This window comes from Parus major, chromosome 5 (assembly GCF_001522545.3).
Source record: "Parus major isolate Abel chromosome 5, Parus_major1.1, whole genome shotgun sequence".
Lineage (NCBI taxonomy): Eukaryota > Metazoa > Chordata > Aves > Passeriformes > Paridae > Parus > Parus major.
The window spans coordinates 54,138,044-54,160,780 of NC_031774.1; the positions used below are offsets into that span (position 1 = coordinate 54,138,044).

General features: G+C 39.2%; 1 protein-coding gene across 2 annotated transcripts in view; it reads right to left on the reverse strand.

Annotated features, from left to right (window-relative positions):
- JAG2 (jagged canonical Notch ligand 2) overlaps positions 1–22,737 on the reverse strand; it is a 42,502-nt gene that overhangs the window by 14,530 nt on the left and 5,235 nt on the right. Inside the window, exons 2-13 of one of the 2 annotated variants that reach the window (XM_033515174.1) lie at positions 20,968–21,222; positions 19,965–20,025; positions 9,304–9,434; positions 8,798–8,917; positions 6,774–6,887; positions 5,804–5,917; positions 5,127–5,240; positions 4,495–4,541; positions 4,047–4,220; positions 1,537–1,687; positions 1,091–1,255; positions 430–543 (exon numbers count right to left, since the gene is read on the reverse strand). In XM_033515174.1, the coding sequence (XP_033371065.1) occupies positions 430–543; positions 1,091–1,255; positions 1,537–1,687; positions 4,047–4,220; positions 4,495–4,541; positions 5,127–5,240; positions 5,804–5,917; positions 6,774–6,887; positions 8,798–8,917; positions 9,304–9,434; positions 19,965–20,025; positions 20,968–21,222 (1,560 nt within the window). The remainder of the gene's footprint in view (positions 1–429; positions 544–1,090; positions 1,256–1,536; positions 1,688–4,046; positions 4,221–4,494; positions 4,542–5,126; positions 5,241–5,803; positions 5,918–6,773; positions 6,888–8,797; positions 8,918–9,303; positions 9,435–19,964; positions 20,026–20,967; positions 21,223–22,737) is intronic. The other variant, XM_033515175.1, reaches the window with a different exon arrangement.

A 22,737-nucleotide genomic window follows, 5' to 3' on the forward strand; every position in this document is an offset into this window, starting at 1 on the left:
AGCAATAGCTGCCAAAAGCTGCTCAGTCTATATTTCACATCTTAATTGATGCATGTCCTGTAATAAGTCTCAGTGAGTTCTTGCCATCATGTTTTAGAAGGGGCTTCATTCAGAGCAGAAAAAGAAACAACTGCAGTTTCCTCTGAGGTGTCTTAACCATGAACTGGCCTAGTTCACTTCCTGGCCAACAATTTTGCCTATCCCCAGGAGAAGTTTTCTCCTAAGATAAGAACTACACCAAAAAATTAGATTCTGCTCCTTAAAGGAGCTGAGGTTTTTAGAGAAGCTACCTGAAGTTATTTCTGAAAATACTTCTGCAAACAAGACAGTTATAGCACAGAGAAACTACCCCATTATTAAGCACATACCAGCCATCTCTGTTACAACAAAGCTGCATCATTTGGCCCTGCAACACAGAGCAGTACTCACTTGTGTCACACAGCTCTCCTTCCCAGCCACTTGAACAGAAACATCTAAATGAATCAACTTCATCGATACATGTCCCACCATTCTTGCAAGGTTTCCCAAGACAGTCATTGATATCTACAACAAAATGTCAACAATTATTGCTCAAGGCTGTTTTCACCTCCTCAGAGGAGTGATCTACACAGTGTCTCTAGGAAAAGCAGCACAAAGAAAATGCAGAAGAAAAGCTCAAACATCTGCTTTCAAGCCTGGCAGGGCTTCTGGCTGTACTGTCTTCTCTTGTAGCAAGTCAAATCGGAGCATTATGCTTACTTGGCAAGGATATCCAGGGGTTTAAAAACACCCAGACCAGCAATACAAGTTCTAGTCCCATCTTCATCATTCTCACGTTGGAGAAATCTGTGGCTCGTGAGATTGTACATCAAGGTAGTGGGTACAGACATTTTTACACTGAAGTTGGACTAAAACCAGTTTTCTGTCACAGAAGAAGTATAAAGCACTCCAAAGACTGCTACCAGAAGAAACAATTTCAAGCAGTACATCTGAAACAGTGCCTTATGCAATTTTACTGAAATCTAAATGCTTTATGTTGTAAAGCTTCATAACATTAACTTTAAAATAAATTTAGAGCAAAAAGAATAATCTTTTACAAGCTCCTACTTACTTTCATGACAGTATGTTCCAGTAAAACCTCTGTCACAGGCACAAGTGAAATTCCCTCCTGGCTGACTAATACACCGTCCATGAGGCCCACAAACATTGGATGAAATGAAACGGATTCCTTCTTGTGTAGCATTAGTGAAGACTTCTATTGTACAGCTGTCTATTACTGAAAAAGAAGTGTGGTCTTTAGACTAATGATTTGTATCAGATTTTAGTTTTAAGAGACCTTTCACAAAAATTAAAACTAATCATGATTTTATGTTGGCTGCAAGTTACCATCTACCCCTTCATAAACAAGCAGCAGTTCCTCACTGCCTCATTATTTTATTAAGTTCAACTGAATACAATAAAAACATTTCTGCATTATACTGCTCCCCAAAATGGTTTGTTTTGTTTTTTTTTTAAATATACCACCATCAAGACAGATTTATGGACAACAGCAGGTACCTTTACAAGAATTGTTCTTGCAGTGGTCCTTGAGATGAGAACAATTTTTTCCATCATAGTCATCAGGGCAGGCACAGTAATAATCTCCTCCCAGATCATAACATTTAGCCCCATTCTGGCAAGGGTTAGGTTCACAGAAATCAATATCCATCTGTAAGAGAGACTACAGTTAGCAGCAGCTGCTTCATTTCCCAGGAGTAAGCAGCATTATCTGCTTTGCCAGAGACACAGATGAAGCTAATGTACAAGGAACCTCAAGTTTTAAGAAGGTTTATAAATTATAAATATTGCATTCCATCCTGCAAGACAAACTTCAGCTTACTTTAGTCTATCCTAACACAATGCATTTCTGACATTGCTAAAAAAGTACTCCTTTGGAGGAGGCTGAATAAGCACATTTGCAATAAGTCAGTAAATAATTACTTAAGCCATTAGGAGACATCTCACTGCAACTTCTCTGGATCATTTTAAGTCACTTCTCTGTCCTTCACACCCACGTACCAAGTGCCACAAGGCAAGTTAAATACCAGTGCACTTGTCAGCTTTGTGTCTGCAAGAGACTTAAAATACACAGAACCTGTACAATATCCCATCCCCTAGAGCAAATTCTCTTCCCATCTCAATTAACACAGAGTTTATTATAAAACCACACAGCTTGGAAGGGACCTCTAGAGGTCAGCTACTCCCCACCTCCTGCTCAAAGTAGGTCTAGTTAGACCAAACTGCTCGGGGCCTTATTTTAATAAACACCATCAGCATGCCAATTTACACACATTTACTTGAGATGCATTTTGAACTCTGACCATCTGATCCAGAGAGCAAAATTTAAACCTCACCTTCATCAATACAACCTTTAACATAGACATTGCTGGGGCAAAAATATTCTGCTGCTTTCTGCTTTAGACTGACACACAAGATCACAGATTTGTGATGTCCTGAATTGGTCTCAAAATCCACAAAGCAGTCTCAAAAGGGATATTTTTACATCACGGTATCTTTCCTCCAAACTGTTTTTCTTAAGAATTGTTTTTCTCCCCCTCAAGTCAGTTTTTCCTTCTTCACATCTCTCTTGGAAGAAAGATAGCACTCAACTTTATAGACATGAAATTAAGTTCAGTAGTGGTTTTGATCCCTATTTTTAGCAGTTTGGTAGCTAAATAGGAGAAAAATGCAAAACTAGCCAAAGGAGAAGGAACACAAATGGCATTAAGTATTTAATTCAGAGGAGCACATACAATTTTAGTCGCAACAGAGAATTTTTCAGCAAACCATTTCGTGCTGTCCCACAGAACATTCAAAGCAAGCTATAAAAAAAATAGCTATAGTCTGAGAAAGATTCTCAGATCTCCTCTATCAGATATCTCCATTTGTTTCCTTCCATTAGTGTAAATTTCCCCTTCCAAATGCAAGTTCAGTAGCTGGTACTTTAGCATCTGGAATCAATGGTAGATATTTCCTGCAGCTCACAAGGCAAGCAGCCAACTCCCCCCTATTATTCAAGCACATTTGCTAAAACTTTAATTACACAGTATTGTATGAATCAGCCCAGAGCAGAGCACTGAAGTTATGATCCTTATGCAGCAACAGTTCATGAGCTATTAGGTGCTCCACCAGCTTTATTAAACTAGTTGGTATCTGCAGTCCTTTTAAATTTTGAATAAAATAAGGGCACTGCTTCTTTAATGATGCAAATAACATAGAATAAAATTTCTACACTTCAGTGTTTAAGAGAGATCACTCCAATATCCTCCACAAGAAAGTTCTGGAGCAAATCCAACAAATTCTAGCCTAATGCTTCCACTTGATACTAAGCACAACACCCAGATGAATTCGACTATCAGCAAAAGCCAGAAACTGAATACTTAATGCAAAATAATTTTACATTGAAAAGCCTAATGTCCTCCCTAGAAAAGAGACTATCTTCTTTACCATTAAATACTTTAGGAATTAACACAGGCTTCAATATTTCAGATGTGAATCCTTAAGCACCAGAACTCCATGTTCCTAAAATGATCTCAGATAAAGTTCCAAGAGCCAATACTCGCCTGCCTTTAGTAATTACGTTAATTGTCACCATTATATATAATATAAATATTTGATATATAATTATTCTACTTCTACCACTAGCAGTAGGATTACTTGAAGGGTAATTCAATTATATACCTCAGAGTTATAAGGATGAGAACCTAAAGCACTCCAGTCTAACTAAAGGACACACGTCCTGAAAATTGCCAGACATTTCAAGCTTAGGGAATACTTGCAGCCTTAAAATCCTTAGGAAAGCCAACACTTATCTACAACAACTTGAAGTTTATCAGGCTGCAAATTCAAGTGTTACAGCTACTATGACAGCACTGCACAACAAATTTGCTTATTCAGAGTATCAGGTAACAGCTACGACAGGCAGTGACGCTGCAACCTTGGGTCACTCCCATTTAAACCCAGAGATATATTTCTTTCAAGAATTCAGTCCATGACAAGCATTGCAGTAATGTCTGTGCTGCCCTCACCTCACAGAAGACTCCTGAGAATCCCTGGGAACACAGGCAAGTGAATCCATTGAGCAGGTCTTTGCAGCGGCCCCCGTTCTGGCAGGGATTGCTCTCACACTCGTTGGTTTCTATCTCACAGTTTTTTCCTGTGAAACCACGAGGGCATAAGCAGTGGTAACCGTTCACTTCATCCTTTGCAGAGCAGGGAAAAGAAGCAAAAATAGAAAGATTCATTTATTCACAAAAAGCTTGCACACAAAAATTCAAGTTACTTCTGTATTCTGGATGTGCAGACAGCAGTAGCACCACAGAATTTTATTTTGTGAAATGGGTGCAAGGAGTCTGCAAGTGCAGTGTCACATTTTTAACATTTGAACTCATTTAACCAAACTGTAATTGCAAACTATAAAAATCATAACCAGAAAAAGATTAATTTTCAACAAGAAATGTAATGAACAAGAGTTACCTTACAAGTCCCTCCATGCTGGCACTGCCCATGACAGTCATTTATGTCTACGGATAAAATATGAAAAGCATTAGAATTTAGACTGGAAGACTAAGCTGGAAAGTATAGGTTTAGCATAAAAAATGGACAGCAAGTAGTTTTCAAAAAGGTTTAGCATAAAAATGGAGAACAAGTGATTTTCAAAAAGGATTTTTTCTATATGTTTCAATGGAAAGGAAGGATTTTTGATGTCTTAAAAGATCCCTACTTTTTTAAAATATCCAATAGAAACTTACATTCTATATTTCTACTACAGCATACTAAAATGACATATCAAGATCAGTTAATTTCATGTCTAACATTTTAACTTTAAAGTATTTTAAATTGAATCTGTATATATAATTCAGAAACACATAAGAGTCAAGAGATTTATTAGTTACTTAAATGTATATCTAAGCTCATTTTAATACCAATTACCTTTCAAAATAAATTTTCAAACAGTGTTTTCAATTTACATTGCTAGAGGTTAGAAAAATCCTGACAACAGGTATTTTTTCTTGTAGAAGTATGCGTACTATTACTCATCATAATTTCTTTTTAAAGAACTTTTTAAAGTACCCTACTGTCAACATACATACTAAAGAAATACTAACTGATATGACAATTTACTCCTGTCCATCCTGGAATGCAGTCACAGTAATATCCACCAATGAGATTTTTGCAAGAGTAAGCATTAACACAGGGTTTCCCCTCACACTCATTAGCATCTGTGAAAGAAGAGAAAATAAAGAATAGAATAAAGAACAAACCCAGAAACAGATTACCGCAGCACCAAGCAAAGTGTCCATGCAATCCAAGCATCAAAAGCTCATATTAAACATTGGTAGGGCACTAAAACCATTTACATACCACAGGATTTTAATGCACACCTGCCTATAGTAGCACATGCATGTTATCTTACTCTTCCCCTTGGCCAAAACTCAAAAAGGCAATTTGTTAGTTAGGGCAAATCCCTTCCTGGCCTCCACAAGCTTAGTCACTGTTCTGCCACCATGGAGAAGGAGTTACCATCACCAACGCTGCATTTTGCAACAGGAAAGTTATGGGGCATTCTAAAAGAACTATTACAAGTAAGCTTAAGTTGGGGCTTAAATAGTTACAAATCCACTTGAAACTTCTGGCTTTAAGATCTACTAAAGATGACCTAAGATACCAATAACAACACGCATATTCCATATTTCCTTCAATAAACACCATGCCAGAAAAACACAGGATTATTCACTGTTTAGGAATAATCTGCAGTGATGTCCAAAGCTTTAGAACTACTTACCAAGCTGACAAGTGGCTCCAATCCACTGTTGTGGACAAATACACTCAAATGCATTGACACCATCAATGCAGGTCCCTCCCTGAGCACAGGGGTTCGATGCACACTCGTCAATATCTGCAAAGGCAAAGGGGAACCTCCATCACACAGCCTGCAGCTTTGCTTAACAGGTTCTGCTTCAAAATTAGTTTGAGATGAAGGGCAAGAATTTACAAACAAACAAGCTTAGGCACAGACCAACATTTCTAACCTAATTTTTACTTCGGCTTTTCTCACATCTTTGAGACAGAGTAGAGAAGATCAGCAAACAGCAAAGTAGAATCAGATAACCTACCTATGCTTTGCATGTTCACTGAATATCATGCCCCTAGATCATGACACAAATTTAGCCAGTTTTGGTTCTGAGGTTGGTAATTTTCAGGGTTTTTTGGTTTGGTTTTTGGTTTGGTATTTATTTTTTGAGGACAGCTGCTGTTTAAAAACAGGTAAGCCACCTGTGTTCCAAATCACAGGCAACATTCAAACCAATTATAGTCCCACAATACATTTCAACCACTTCTCTGTCCTCTGAACCAGACACTTAAGCATTTAAGTGTGCAAATCTATTTTTTCTACTATTAAAGAAGGGGAAAACCTTTGACTTATTCTGTGTATTTTTCTTGAAATGAAACCATTCTGCATTTTGCTTCAGAGTAGCTAAGGAATCAGGAATTGTTGAACAAGCTTTGGCAACAGAGCATTTCTTTGGATATAGTCCAGCTATGCTTTTGATAACAGATCTCAAATGCATTGAATCAATACTGTGGACTGCACAGAACCCTCCTCTTTTCACTCTGCCAGTGCTCAGCTGTTAAAAGACTGGGAAAGTAGAAGACTACCACCAAATTCCAAACCCACAGAACATGATATCACCAAGTAAGCTGCATCAACCCTTCCACCCCAACAGGTCAGTCACCTGCAGAACCATACCCACCAATAGCACATGTTGGTCCACTCCACCCCGACGGGCAGTGACACTTGAAGCCTGACGAAATTTCGTGACAAATGCCACCATTAGCACAGGGATTAGATACACAAGCATGCTCAGCTGGGGAGAAAGAAGGAAAGAAATTCTTGCTAAGTACTCCTCCAGTACCAGTTAAGGAGAACTTGTGGTTAATAGTTGCATTGGCTAAAAGTAACTAAGAGAAACAGCAGTGGAGAGAGACCTGTACAGAAGTTTGGAGCCTTCCTCTCCCACCCACAGAGAGTTAAGATTCCCTGATGGAAGATGACACAGGATTTCACTGAAGATGTATCATCCTTCCCACCTAATGACTAGAAAGCCTAAGCACAGACAGAGCTCACTCTATTTCAGTATCCCAGCAATGTTCCCCATTAACACTCTACTTCCAGCCATGCACTTCCACCTCCAGAGTGCTCCAGAACTTCTTTTAAGTTCAGTGAGACAAAACGGATATGCTGCATGCAGAGGTCTGAACAGCTGTAGTAGTTTAAGTATCAAAGGTCTCTTTAGCTTCATTCTAGCACTGTTCCTTAAAAACATCAGGGAACAGAGGTGCTTACAGGCAGGGATGCTCCCTGTCACTCCATGTAGGGCTGTAACAGTGGCAGAGGCTGCACAAAACAACCATCAGGTTGAGGAGGAACAAGTTTTGCAACTTCCTTTTGGCAACGTTCCCTCTCAGAAGCCCAGGAAGCTTTTTAGTACCAGTACCTAAAAGCAGCTCACACATCAACCTACTGTTAAAAAATCACTGTGGGTCTCAGCAAGTATATGGCTCCCTTTTTCACTGCCTCCTGACCTGAAACTCTCCACATACTCACCCACAGCTTTCAGGGTAAGCTGTGGCAAGATTTCATGCATTTTAGCCTAAACTTTCCATCACATTCTACCAGCTGAAGCAAAATTCAAGTTTTGATGGTACCTGCAATACCACATAGAGCTTTATGAAGTTTAAAATCTACATCCTGATTAACTCCGAAAACCTGCTGATAATAGTTTAGTGAACTTCAGGTCAAGCAGTGAAGTGGAAAAAAATTGGTTCTTTTCACCTAAAATTTTAACTATCAACAGCAAGATTCATAGTAAGAAGCTGTGAATATCAGATTTCAAAAAAAGGATTTAACACACATCATGACAAAGAAACAGAACACCCAACTAACCACTATATGAAGCAAAGTATGAAGGAATTAGAAACTACACCCTGCCCATTTAGCTCCAAAGTAAGAGTAATGAAGTAAAGTCTCCAGAGACCAAAACTGTCCCCAGAACATGAACATTTTGCTCTTGGTGCAACACGTACACAGACAGAGAAAAGTAACATGCTATCTTTGTACTGTGGTTAAGATAGGAAGCAGTTTTTCAAGACACAGATCTGTTAGTCTCAAGTCAAAGCCATACTTTATCACAGATGTGGTTTAAATGCTCTCTTCCATTTTGCCAATAGGCACAGGGAAGATGCTTTTTGTTCAGACTGCTCAAGGTGACTCTGTAAGAGGGTTTGAGCACATTTTCATAGTAGTTAACATTTCATTATTAATCCAAATATATTAGGAGTCCCACATTAAAAGATTAAGTTTCAGTTGATTAAAAAGGATAACCAACAGATTCAGCCAACTTAAAACTGGGCCAAAGCCCCACATCAGAGTAGAAACAGAAGCATCCATCACTTCCATCTTTCTTAGTCCCCAGCTTAGAAAAGATGCATGCCTGCCAGCAAGCCAGAAAACAAGAAAATGGGCAGCCATTTGTAACCCATTTCATGGGACCACAGCCCAACTGCATGTTTGGATTAAGGAAGAGAAGAGCAAGGTAAGAAATAGTCTCAGCCTTATTTAAAGGAAAACTGGTGCAGGATTTCTGTTGTCTTTGGTGATTTTTTGAATGGCCAGGCGTGGGCATGAGAAAGGAGAGATGGAGCATATCCACACTGAAATGTGGAAGTGCCTATGCCAGTTACAGATCTCCAAGGAGAGGTGACTGTCCCCAAGTACCGATTTCGCAGTTCTTTCCCGAGTAGCCGTCGGGGCAGGCACAGCGATACTCATCCGGCTCCGTGTTCATGCAGGTCCCTCCATTCAGGCACGGGTGGTGATTCCCACAGTAATTCAGATCTGCACAGAGAGAAGGCTCAGTCAGCAGGGAACACAGACCCCACCATTTCAATCCCTAGTCAGACACACAGATGCCTTTCTGGCTCGAACATCCTTCACCCACATCATCCCCATATTCCAGTGGCTAGCATGTGATCGGGTAACTATCCACAGAACAGGGAAGAATGAACAAGAGACAACTGCAGGAGTTAGAAGAGTCAGGACAATTCCAAGCCTTTTGTCTTGAACTTCCTATACTTCTGATGCCTAGGCACCATCTGCCACACAAGATTTAAGGCACAGAAACACTCAGGTAGTTGCACACTAGCAGGAAATAAAAAGGGTTAATGGGTTATCAGTTAATCATGCAACTTAACTTATTTTTCCTGTACATTAATGTTAAGTACCTTTGTTACAGAGCAGGCCACCCCAGTTGGTTTCACAATTACACTGCCATGGTTCATTACAGCTCCCATGAGCACAGCCTGGGTAGCGGACACACTCATCACAGAACTGTCCTTGCCAACCATAATGACACCTAAGATGTAAGTTCACATGTTAAAAGTTAGCAACATGATGCTTCATTATCAGCATTACATGTATTTACAACACTACACTTACCATTCTCAAGAACAAGGTAAACTGCTCAATGTGCAACAGATAACAAAACTTTATCCTGTTTAGAAGGGACACAGCTAGACCTGTTGAACATCCTTATGGGAACTCATCCTGCTCAAATGTGTTACATGCCATGGCAACGAACACCACCAAGCACTACACATTATGAGATCTGGACATGAATTAGTTGTTCTTTCACAAGAAGTCCCGTCTTCACAACCATCTCACACTAGGACAAAACTTGTGATTGATACAAGAAAGCTGAAATTGATTTTCACAAGGAGACTGCTGGCTTACTGCATCAAGCACCATAGTGTTTTTCTGTGAAGAGAGATTTCAAGATAATAGACAATTGGTTCTAGAGTGCTACAGCCTTGAAAAGACCAGGGCAGCCAGAAAGGCAGCAGTCTTGACAATTTTCTCAACTAAACATTTTTTCATGGATTTATTCCATTATATCCTCCATATTCTCTACTAGCACTATGGAAAAAGTACCCTTTGGAGAAAGGAGGAACGAGAACAGAAACAAAATCCATTAATAATTCATTCGGCTTAGAGTTGAATTTTTTCCCCAAGATTTCTTCTGAGACCAGTATCTTTATGTTAATCTGTAACAGAACTCTGCTAAAAGAAGCAACTGTTTATGCTACAGGAAAGTATTAAAATCTGAACTCATAAGTGGGGGGGAAAGGGCATAGGCTAATGATTTTTTTAACATATATTTATATTTCACACATATTTTTAGTACCAAGAAATAGTAAGCTTGCTCTTTTGGGCCAACAAAAGAAATGCTCTGTCTCTTAAGAGTGTATTTCTTAGACAGAATTCAAGACACATACTAGCAACAGAGAGATGCATGAAATCACACTGAACGAGAGTTGGGCACATACACAACAGTGCAGCCTTATTGCCTAGAGAAAAAAAAAAACATCAGAAATAAAACTACGTTTTTTACATTTGACACTACCATTCTATTATCCACATAATTTGAAGAGTATGAAAGAGTAGAAAATAAATTAAGTCTTTGGGGGGACAGTGAGAGAAGACAAGGATGATAAGCATAAATGAGGAGTCTTGGTTGCTTGTGCATTAATCCCCTTGCACTGTGTCAGTAAGCTGGATCAGTCCCCAGAGGAACAGAACAAGCTGTGCTGGCAGCACGGTATTTAAATCCCTACTATTTACATTGGCAGAAGGGAATCTAGATGCAGATCTCGGCAAGACCATTCTTTTCATGCAAAGTTCTAGAACTACTTTGAGCTCCTGTCCCAGTACCTGCCCAGTTTCCTGCCCTGAAAAGCTCCCAGTTGCAGATCTTCAAGGAGAGCCTCAGCTGAGTATCCAGCCCAGAGGCTTCGACTGCTCCTCTGAACAGGGCTGGCAGAAGCCTGAAGAACACTCGTATTTTAGAAGCCTCTTTCTTTGGCTGCAGCAGCAGCAAGAGGAAACAAATACTGCTCCTGCTAAATTTGATCTCTTCCTTCCTCCTCAAGGACAGAAAAATCTTTTCAGAGGATGGTAATAAACAATAAAAAAAGCATTGCAACTCACTTTACTGGCCCAAACCCAAATCTTCATCCATGCCAAACCTGGCACTACTGCCAGTGATTCACCATGACTATCCCAGCCAGAGCCAACTCCCCACCCACATACAACAAGCATTTTCAAGAGCTGAAAGTTTGCATCACAAAGCAAATAATCACAGTAACTCAATTTATTCTCCAGAGCCCATGGATAACAAGTTTCTTTGTTTAACACTGCAGAGGTGCATAAAAATGCAAAAAAAAATACAGCCACCTTCTAGAACTTGAAGGCATCTTACACACTTACTTGAGTTTGTAGGTGTGCATGATGACACTGAAATTACTTCAGCAGAAAAAAGGTTGCTGCTTTTTCATGACATTCACATGTCGAAGTTTATTGTTAAAGTTACCACCAAGCCTGAGGGAAATAATTTCTAGAGGCTAAAGGCAGTCCAAAGGAACACAATGTTTACAAGTCAAAAGGTTACTATGTGGTAAGCTGATCAGCCTTCAGTTTACAAGGAAGAGTAAATTAGGATTTCCTCTTGAACAGGAAGTCTGGTTGCATCCTACATTAACAGGTGCTAGAGCAGCGTTAATTCCACTTCCTCCTAAAAGGATAGTGCTTACATGGACCTCAGCCCTCCCTGAGAGCAAGATGGGATCAATAAAGATAAATCAACCCAGAAATGGGTTTGGTTGCATGTCATTTATGGATATGGGTATGTCATTTATGAAAAAATTTCAAGACAAAAAACAAAGGTGAAAATGATTAATGATTCACTATGAGAAACCCAAATGGTACAAACACAATTTCAACATTTAGGAAAAAAAAAAACCCAAACCAGAACTCCTTTTCAAGTACTAAGCAGCTGTTCAAAAGCCTAAAGGAAACTTCCAGTGCAGCTAATAATGGGCTAAAGTTACTTCTTCCCTGCCCTCCCATCCCAGTCGAGAATCAACTAAATTGCAATTCTAAATTTTCACATCTGACAAAATAAGAAAGCCAAATATAGAGAATCTATAAGGATTCTCATTGTTCAACAGACAAAGAAAATTCTTATTGGAATCAAGATTCTACTTCCTTTGTCCTTCCCCTCTGCTGACTTCATCAGCTCAAACTTGTCTTCACAATCCAGCACATGCAAAACAAAATCAGACCTGGCTTAATCTTGGCCCTTGCTGGGTTATTAGCAGTACAAAGAAGCTACCATAAATAGATTGTTATAGTTTAGCAACTTCCTGATGGAAGGCTGAAGCACAGGCATCTGCTCCCAGAGTAAAGCATCCCCTTGGGTCACAATTAACATAGAGTGTAATAAGGAGAGGAACAATTGTTGGTTATCTTGAAACCAACAACTTGGGAGAATAGATCTGGTAATTCTACAAGCACACTTCACAGCTTCCATTTTCCTTAGATAAGAGTCTGGTGACAATAGAAAAATGAGAATTCAAACAAAAGACTAGAGGTGGGGGTGGCAGGAGTTAACATTAGCAAAAATTCTAGACAACCCTTCAATCGTCAGATTAGAAAAACTGCAACTGTGCACAAAAAACACTGCTGTCATTGACAAGCAGAAAAAGCCACAATAATTCATTTCAGTGGGCTTTGAACAGCTAAATTTCAGGATAAGGACTTTCTACAGTAAACCTCAGTGCGTTTTAAGTAGTAAATTTAACATCAGGGAATCCTACAAAAGCACTCATCACATTGCACAGTTCAAAGGTACACGTGTACCCAGAGGCATGGAAAAGTGGGGAAAAAAGCATGAAACAGAACTTTTTTTTCCTGGGGTCATTCAAAGACTAAACTTATCAAGTCTAATAAACTATTTTTCTACAGAAATATGCTTTCCTTATGTTCTTCTGAAAGAGATACAATTAAGGAAAAAGCTTACAGCAGCCTTTGCTTTCCTCTGAGGAAGTATGTTATAATTATTTAGTAAGAGCTTAGTTGCAACTGAACATTTCCAAATCAGATGGGACTAACTTGATGGGTCTAACTAGACCTTCTTGGGCAAAGAGGGGACTAGATGACCCTGGAAATGTTGTCCAGACTAGTTTATGTCAAATCCTACAGTGGCAATTATGGAAGTGATGTGGAAAGGTGAAGAGGTGTACTCAGATCCTGATGGTCTCAGCACCTTCAGTGATTAACTCCTCTCCTTATCCAAAAGGAGGATACCTCTCCCAACACAGCAGAAAGTCAGGGTGCCCTTGATGGTCAGCTTAAACTCAGCTCTTTTGTATTATCTTCACACATGGTTTGTTTCCTGGTTCAATCACTTCTGGTTATTTGAGAGTCCTGATCCCTCTGTGCAGAAAGTTCAGCTGAGAAACTTCGCATTGTACATCTCATCCAATCACTAATCTATGCTGGTTAACCTTAAAAAAACCTCTGTAATTCATAAGAACGAGTGGATACTTAAATTCTGTTCAACACCTACTTACAGAGCTTTGTCAGCACTTCATGCATAAATACACCTAAACCACCAACTGAAGTCTATTCCTGAAGTCAATGAAAGAATATGGGGCCTAAAAATAAATGTAAAAAATCTTAGGGAGGATGTAGGCAATGTGGTATAAACCTTTAAATATCACAGGTTACACCTTACTGATATATTGCACACCATACAAAGAGTGAAGAGAACATCATTGTGAGGTATTCATATACCTTTTTATAACCAGACTTTTTGGAAGGGGCCTCTCCCAATCATGTTTCAAGTGGAAGCTGGGGCCAAAACACTCAATACAGGAAAACAAAGCAAAACAGTGACATTAAGAGCAGAAGCAAAATGCATCATTCAGGGGTGGGGGAGAAATAACCCTCTTAAATAGAAAACCACTAAATTTTCAAGTGACGTGAACAGGATGGTGTTGCATAGGCCAGAACAATAGATTTATATTAGTTATTTACTTAAAATAACCATAAGAAAGTCTGTTTAAACTTTCAGGAGATTACTTGTTGCACAGCAGGCAGCAATATTGTCCAGCTGTTAGATCCTACAATTCTGAGCATCTGGATTCAATGTTAATAAGCAGTACAGTACTCATTCACTAATATTTGTCACAGAAACACTTTGTCCACTTTCATACCTTTGAAATAGGAAAGATAATTTTGTGAATAGCAAAGGAAAACATACTCATTAATGAGTTCCAATAATTTAATTACCTGAAAGCTTGTTATCTTTTCCTTTCCCCCCCAGCATTTTTATCACACCGCAAGATACAAACTTTTCCCTACCAACTTTTTTCTCCTCTAATAAAGGAAGCTATTAAAAGCTAACAGTCTAAATCCAGTACTACATAGAGCTTTGAGAACGAGTTAAAAGAGGGGATGGTTCAAACGTTTTTAGCCAAAACATGGCTCAGTTAACTTACATAAGTGGCTCTAAGGGTGTGTCTGTATTTGCATTAGTTCACACCAGGAACATGCTTTTTAGTGAACTGCCTAATCATTGCTGTTGATGGTGTGTTAGCTCACATCACAGAGCTGTTTTGGAACAAAGGAATTGGATTCCTCTTAGGTTAAACTAAGGTAACATCAGACAATGTATGCCAGGAGCACACCCAATGTGTTCCAGCTGCAAACAGGCATTCAGGCCATAGGAACAGACTAGAGAGTCTAAAATTTAAAGTCCCAAAGTGTTTGGAGTATGATATTGAATTCTCTCTGCTGCTTTGATCTACTGTTCAAGTTCAGCTGCACTCCCCACACTGCTGTAGACACAAGTTCAAGCACTACATGTTTTTACTTCCTGCACACCCACTCACATCTCCTGGATGCACATCCACCTTTAGGATATGTTCTATACCCTCCCAGCCCACTCATGCAGAGCATGCCTCAGGTCCTTGACCAATAAAGAAGCAAAACATGAAATTCTTTGTCTAACTTAAGGTGTCTACTTGTGAAATGCTTACCAACATTCCCTAAGGGCTCACCACTAGGACATAAAAAAATTAATAAAAACACACTGGTTATAACAGGCAAGAGAACTCAACGTGATGAAGGACACAACAATGGTAAGAATTTTACAAGATCTTTGAGATCTGAAGCTGTGACAGGATATCTTACACTAAAGAGGAGACAGGAGATGTCCCAAGCCTGGTACCAAGTGCATTCCTGCAGGGCCAAACAGCAGCCTCACTTTTTAAGAACCATGGGCAGCCCAGTGTTGCTGGAATTGAGCTGGTCAGATGCCAAAGCAGCTAAGCACACTGCCCAAATAGTTTTCTAGTTTACTGTTCAGAGCAGCCCTATGAGATTTCTTGTAATTCCATTCTGGAATACCTGTGGAAGATCTCCACCTCTTATTTTCTCCCAATTTTTAGAAGCAGGAATTTTATTTCCTTCATTTTCTCAATTCTCTATGACCTTTTGCTAGTCCTTCTAGAGTCTTTCAATAGTAACCTGTTTTGAAAAGCCTCACCAGATCACCTTTTCCCCAAGAATGAGTTTACAAGAATCCAACTGCTGGGTTTTTTTTTTTTAAAAAAGGCTTAGTCAAAGTTCCCCAAAGCTGATATTAAACATGCTATCCACCACAAAACCACATCAGAGACATCAGTGATATTGGACAGCTACTGAGAAGTAAGATCTAACAAAGACTCTCTAGAACATGTTTTATGCCATTGATACTCCAGGTAGTTGTAGCTCATTTTGCAGCTCCAGCTTTTCTGCATCTCTAAAGAAAGTATTGGGTAACAGCTGAGCAAAGTCTGGCCTGTAAAGTGACAGATGAAGGGAACAAAACCACTTGGGAGATTCCCACAGCGCTTGCGGGCACTGCAGGACTGCTGAAGAGGAATATGAGGACCACAAAAGGCATGGCACTGGACAGAAAGTTTGAGAAAACTTTTTCAATGGGGCAAAGATAAAGTACATGTTTAAACAAATAAAATAACCAAAACTGTAGAACTGTCATGTATAATTCTAGAACAAGTTGGTTCAAAGCACACAAACTTTAATTTATTCACAAGAATTCATATTAGGGTACTATTAATGATCCCATTTCTAATTCATTTTAGTTTGTCTGCACATTCTAAAGAAATTTTTGTATCAGTTGTGGAAAGTAAGACTGGCATTTCCCAGGACAAAACCTAGCTCTTACCATGGCTCCAGAATGCAAGCTGAGCAGTGTTAGGGATTCAACTCATTTTGTTTTGCTTTAGATGAGAAACAAACATTCAAAGGCAATGAGAAAAGCAGAATGACTTCTGAAAATACCATCATCCTGGCAGGGCTATGACAATGTAAGCCAGACATGAGGCATATCTGGACCTCAACCAAGGCCATACCACTCTGGGTAACAAGGAAGTGAAAGATTGAGCTGTTAAGCCTAGTGACAGTTTATGAGTGGTACCAAACATACCCAGGTCAGCAGATTTAATCAAGGAAAAACACTGTCACTGGTGGTTTCTTTATATTCAACTCTGCTAATTTCATGAGGTCATTGAACCCGAGCCAGATATGAGCCATTAGATCAAACTTCATTCTCCTCCAGACAGCTTAATGGAATTTAACAAAGTACTTTAAATGATGTAAAAACACACAAAGTACCAGCATCAAGGCTCTGCAACGCTGTGTCTTTGATAACCCCTCCTACTACTTTGGCCTGGTGAAGTCCATAAAAAAAGACCATTTAGCCTGCCACTGCAGACCAAAGTTTATTGTCTTTCTTTATGCACGGTGGATAAAGACTGGTTTGTTTTCTCTTTAGGACAGTAGCATTTTTCCATCCTTGCAAGACTCAGGTAAGTTGCTTTCACTTTCCCCAAGGATGTATTTTTCACCTTTATTCAGGAAATTTTGTTTTTGCTGAATTACCTCCACAATGACAGAAACACATCACCTAGCCACATCACAAAATCACTTCTTACATCAGGTCATTTTGAGACATCTGGCCTTCCCTACTTATTTTCCATTTTGATGGAAACTCAGGGGAAGAAATGGAAAAACATCTCAACAGTAACTGTCTGAAAGCAAACAGATGCACAAACTTGACCAAGGGATGATGCACATCCAGAACCAGTGACGTAGCCTTCATTAACAGTCTGAGGTAATTTAGCTACTTCTGATTTTAGTGTAACTTTTAATCCAAGAATGGCTCTAAGTTACATTGGAATATAAGAAACAGAAAATAGAGCTTTTCTTGGGACCTTGGTTGAAGCCTTGGAGCCCCTGCCTAAGTTACCTTTATTTTCATGCAAGTTGAAAGTGGAAACCATTTTCCAGCTTCTCTATTTACTAACAGCACTGCAAGTTTTGGCAATTAAGTAGCTTTTGGCACCAGCTGGTTCCCAGCTACCTCACACCCATATTTTTTCTCACATTTTCATTTTCTTTCTGAATTAAAAAAGGACATTGTTTTCACCTGTTAAATTACAGTGGCAGCTGTCCAAAAACCAGGATGAAGGAATCTAGATTAAAATTCAATAGCACCAAACATAGCAGTTTCTTTTAAATAACAGCTTCCTTTGTACTGCTGAAGATAAAGGTCATGTCTGTAAGCCTTGCTTATTTTTAGGCCAGCATAATTTTTCTACAGAAAGTATTATCCATTTTGGTTAAAAGCAACATTTCCAATATATTCTTATAACAATGACAGAATACAATCTAAAGATACAATTTAAAGCTTCTGTGTGAACACAGACCACCAAATTGCCATTAAAGAGATAGCTAAGAACTTTCTGCAATACTACAGAGTGGCCACAGAGAGAAAAACCATTGTTCTCCTTCAGCTTGCTGATCACAGATCTGACTTGAGCACACATGAATCAAGAAACAAGGTAAACTGTACGCAATCCACTACTCCTTCCCTCAATACTTTCTTTCAGGTGAGAGAATCCACCCATCACAACAGTGAGATACCTGGACAGAGTCCTTCAGTAGACTCAGGGTTATTTTTAGGGGCTCAGTTTAGCTGGGCAGGTTGCAAGGGAACATCTGGATTTACAACCCCAGATGCTTCTTCTCATCAGCTCCAGGCTTCAAGGAAAGGCTTCACCATGTGAGATCACCTATTGACAGCCACCCTGATAAAGCTAACAGCACCCAGCCTCTCAGCTCAAAAGGTTTTAAGAGCTCCTTCTTGAAACCTCCCTCCTCTCCAGCTTCTGCCTTCTCACATACAGCTGGTATCACAGAGAAATGGAAGTTGAAAGGGAAACTGTACTAATCCTTCTCACCCACCCACCCCCATCAAAAAAAAAAACCAAAACAACAAACCCCAACCAAAGGTACTGCTTTGTATTTGCTTAAATCTGTTTCTTTTACACATTTAGCCAAAAACTACTTGCATTCAAAAAGCAAATATTCATAGGCTCCTAGGATGCTACTTCAACACTTACAGGACACCAGAAGCCCTTACATGAATCAAAATTCATTAACATAGTCTCTCAAGAGGAACAAATGCAGTCTTGGAAGGCTCAAGGGAAGGACTGTTTCTTCTTCAAGCAGAAATGATACTGGCCCAGCTCTCAGTTACAATCTCTACTTGCATCAAAAAATGCCCAACAGCAGTAGGAGCACCCAATATTTGAAATCACAAGGAAGATATTTAGTGTGAAAAATCACAAATAACTTTATATATAGATATTTTTCTTTCACAAAAAGGAAGCCATCATTTAAACATCTTCCCTGAAAAAAATCTTTTAAAGAAATTTTTATAGCTTGAGAAGTGAAACCACACACAGACAGAAGCACTGCACTTCAAATTTGCAGTTTTCAGTCAGAGGACTACAATGCAACAAACCTCCTAATAAGTCATCAGCATCTGATGAAGGCTTCAGGGCAGTAAGAAACCACTCTGCTGCAATGATTTAAGGTTTGCTTCATCTGCTATCCCCCACTGTTAAAAACATGAGGCTCTGCAGCAGGATGGGACTTGTCTGCATGCCACCTATGCTCATGAACTGGCACCTCAACCCCAGCTCAACTCTAAACCCAGCTAAGCTGGGCTATCTGAATCCCATTTCTGCCACTTCTGTGGAGGCTGTGGTAGTCAGAAGGGTGAAGCCAAATTAAACTGTCACAGCTTGCCACAAAGTGCTATTTGTCAGCTCTCAGGGGTTCTGGCAGCCACAGCTCAATTTCACATGGTTCCAACCAAGCAGGCTCAACACAGAGCTGCTGTGTGAACCCATCCTTACAATGGTGAATACCACTCTGACCACAAATAAACACAACAACTTACACAGGATCCCAAACTTGCAAGGGGACCTGTCCTAAGCTTTCTTCAACAGCCAGTGTAAAAATAACACTCATTTCCCCTTGACCTACTACACTGAATGTCTGAACCTTTGCAGGAAAACAATCAACTGCCCCTGCTATCACAGTCCACTCAAGCTGCATCACAAATGTTCCCTTAACATTTCACTCTGTTCTCTCATATTTAGGGACCAAAAAAATTTACATGAGGTAGAAAGTCTAGGCTGGGGTTGCTACTGTATCTCTATTATTACCAAAACCCTTTTTTTTTCTTGGAAGAGCAAAATGTACTATATTTTGGTGGTCAAAATGTATATTGAGTGCTCTAGGACTGTGAGCATTTCCTCATCTAACAGCCTAAAGAGCAAGCTGCCCTTTTCATTTGAGAGAAACAAACAAGATTAAAACTCCTAAAGATTTTGAAAATAATAGTAATAAAAATATAGATTTTTCTCATTTGATAAAGGCACAGTTTTGAACTACATGAAGCAAATCTGTTTAGTCCTATATAGGCAAAAAATAGAATAGCATCACAAAACAATTTAGAGTATATGCAGTTCTTACATATATGACATCTCCTTCAAATCCATTTCCATCCATGTTCTTGTACAGAATTTTTCCATTTTAAAATAGACTTTTTAAAAGTGGCAACATACATGGAGGACACTCAGTGCTCCCCCACCCAAAAAAAAAAAGACACTGAAGCATGCAGACTTACTTGCATTCCCCAGGTACACTGCAGCCCCCATGGAGCAGATTACATCCTTGTTTACACACAGCTGTAGACACAGAAAGATTTGAGTATCAGTCAGGGCAGTCAGATATCCATTAGTACAGCAGCAATCTGGAGCTCTTCAGGTAGGGCTCCTATCATTTAGCTTGTTGTGTGTGCAAAGCAGATCACCTTCTGCCATGTTCCAATAGTTGCTCCTTCCAGACTGTTATTTCACAGAACACAGCACCATTACAGCCAAAAACCTTTGTAGCAGGAGTGTCAGGACTTTTATAAAATATGGTTGTTTTTAAAACCTGATGTAAGACTGGTATTATGCTGGAAATCCCAAACTTTAAGTGATACATGACCTTGAATAAGCCCTAAAAATGGTCCTCCCCATCATTAACAAGCTTTTTACTGAAAAGGAACAAAAAACAAAACCAAAAAGCCCTCAGCAGGAAGAAGAGTAAGTCTAATAATTTTAGCACTAATTACTTAGTGAAGGCAAAATACAGAGAGATTTGATTGAGTGGTACATTGTAAGAGATGACTACACTCAAATTTCTGTTCCCATTAAAGGCTATCAAAAAGCTTTCAGCTTGGTGCACTTTACACTTAAAACTGTTTCATTTGCAGAAACAGTGTTATGGGTGCATTTTTATAGGATTGAAGTCTACTGTGTAAGTGATGATATCACTTCAATAAAATCTTACATTAACAGATGTAATGCATAATTTTTCTTTGAAGGAACACCACCATTGAAAAAAGTCAATTAGTAAAAAGATTTTCCCCTGAATACTAAATTTGCTTAGGTATGCTTACAGCACACACCAGATGCAACACTGTATCCTGTGCTCCACTTTTCAGAGAGGATGTTTAATGCAAAGATTTGTATTGAAAAGCTAAAATTAATATGCTACAGCACTGACACCACAGAAATACCTACTGCAGTTTACACCTATTCTACATACACCAGGGTTAATCCAAGACAAAGGAAACAAACTACCTTGTTTGCATTCTTCTCCCATCCAACCTTCCATGCAGGCTTTGTTTCCATTTTGATCACACGTGTAGTGACCAACAAAGTCATCTCGAGGGCCACAGAACTTGTTGCACAGAGCACTGTAGTAATTTTCATCACATTTCACCCTTATTTGGACTTCAAAGTGGGCAACAGGACCATTAATTTGTAGGGTCTTCCATCGATCTTCTGGGTTGATCATGCCAGCATGTGCCACTCGCTCTATTAGTAAGTTTTCACCTTTTTGGAAAGAAAGGTAAATTCAACAGAGGGTTAAGTTTGATAGCACACAAGGACATATGGAATCCAATCAGAAGTACTCAATCAGTTAAGGGAAGAAAGCAAAGAAAATGTTAAGATGATAAAGATCTACTGTATAACTGAATTTTCCTTTGCCTTGCAAAGTTCATTACAGGAAGGCCAATTTAAAAAAGTGTCCCAGAGGAAATATTAAAAAACCCTGGAACATTATCCATAGGAAATAGCTTATTTTTCAAGGCAGCCAAACATACCACACCCACATGCTGACAACCAGCAGCTTTATCTTGATCTGAGGCTCTTCTTGCCTCCGTTTTGTTCTTATAAAATTGCAAGATCTGCATAATATCATAGCTGAGATAAAGTACTCTGCTGCAAGTTTAATTTTAAAAAATACAACAATATATTCCACTTGCTGCAAGATTACTGAGCAATAGTGGATGCTCTGGTAGGCTTGTATTATATACATGAACTAGCTTGTTTCTATTTTATCATTCTCTCTAAAATAAAGGCAAAACATCTTTAACAACCATTCCATAGAACACTGCACAGCTAGTGTTTAACATTTTGAGGAAAAATAAACAAGTGAAGCCAGCATTGTCACGGGCGATTCTCAGCTCTGTATTCTCCTTATCAGTGAAACTCCTGATAACTGTGATCCCTGCTGCAGCACACTCTGTGAGCATCCTGCCTTGTCCCCATGGAAAGCAGCAGCTCTGCTACTGCCAGGCTCCACTCACCGAGGCCAAACCTGCACAAAGAATTACATATCCCAGGGGACAAGAGGATTCTAGGCTGTAACATTATAGAAACTCCCAACACAAAGTATTTTCATTTACATTAATATACATTTTGTATCTTCATCCATGTAATTCTTTGTATAGAAGCTTCATTAGCAGAAGGTGAGACAACTATGCCAATACAATGAAATTATACAGTGGCTTCGGCAGATATTGAAAATAAGCAAAGCCCAATGCAGGGGGGTAAGGGCAGACAGTGAGCAACCCCAGTGTCAAGAGTTTTCTAATGGGTTTTCTAGGTGACTGCAAATTGCATCTGGAACTACAAACACTATTTAAGGATGAGAAAAAGGTACAGAAGCTTCATTTGAACACATGCCAGCTCAGAGCTTCACCACCCAATTTCTTTTTAAATAAAGATTCTGTAAAGTACATGTTAAAAGAAATTAATAACCAAAAACTTGCACACAGCAAAAGGCTAATATAATAGTGAGATAAAGCCTGAAGTTCAAATTATTAATACTACAGAACATGCCAAGCTGGTAGCAAGCAATAGTAAGCTACCACATTTAGCAAACACATTTTACCTACCCAGCTGCTTTCTAAAACTCATTAACCTCATATGTTTAGAAAACAAAACCCAAGGAGTGACTGTTTCTCAACCAGAACGTTACTGACAGTTTAGAGGAATCCTGTGCATTTCTTAGCCAAGTAGAATTTTCCCTTCAGCATGTAAAAGGACTAGGGTGACAATTTT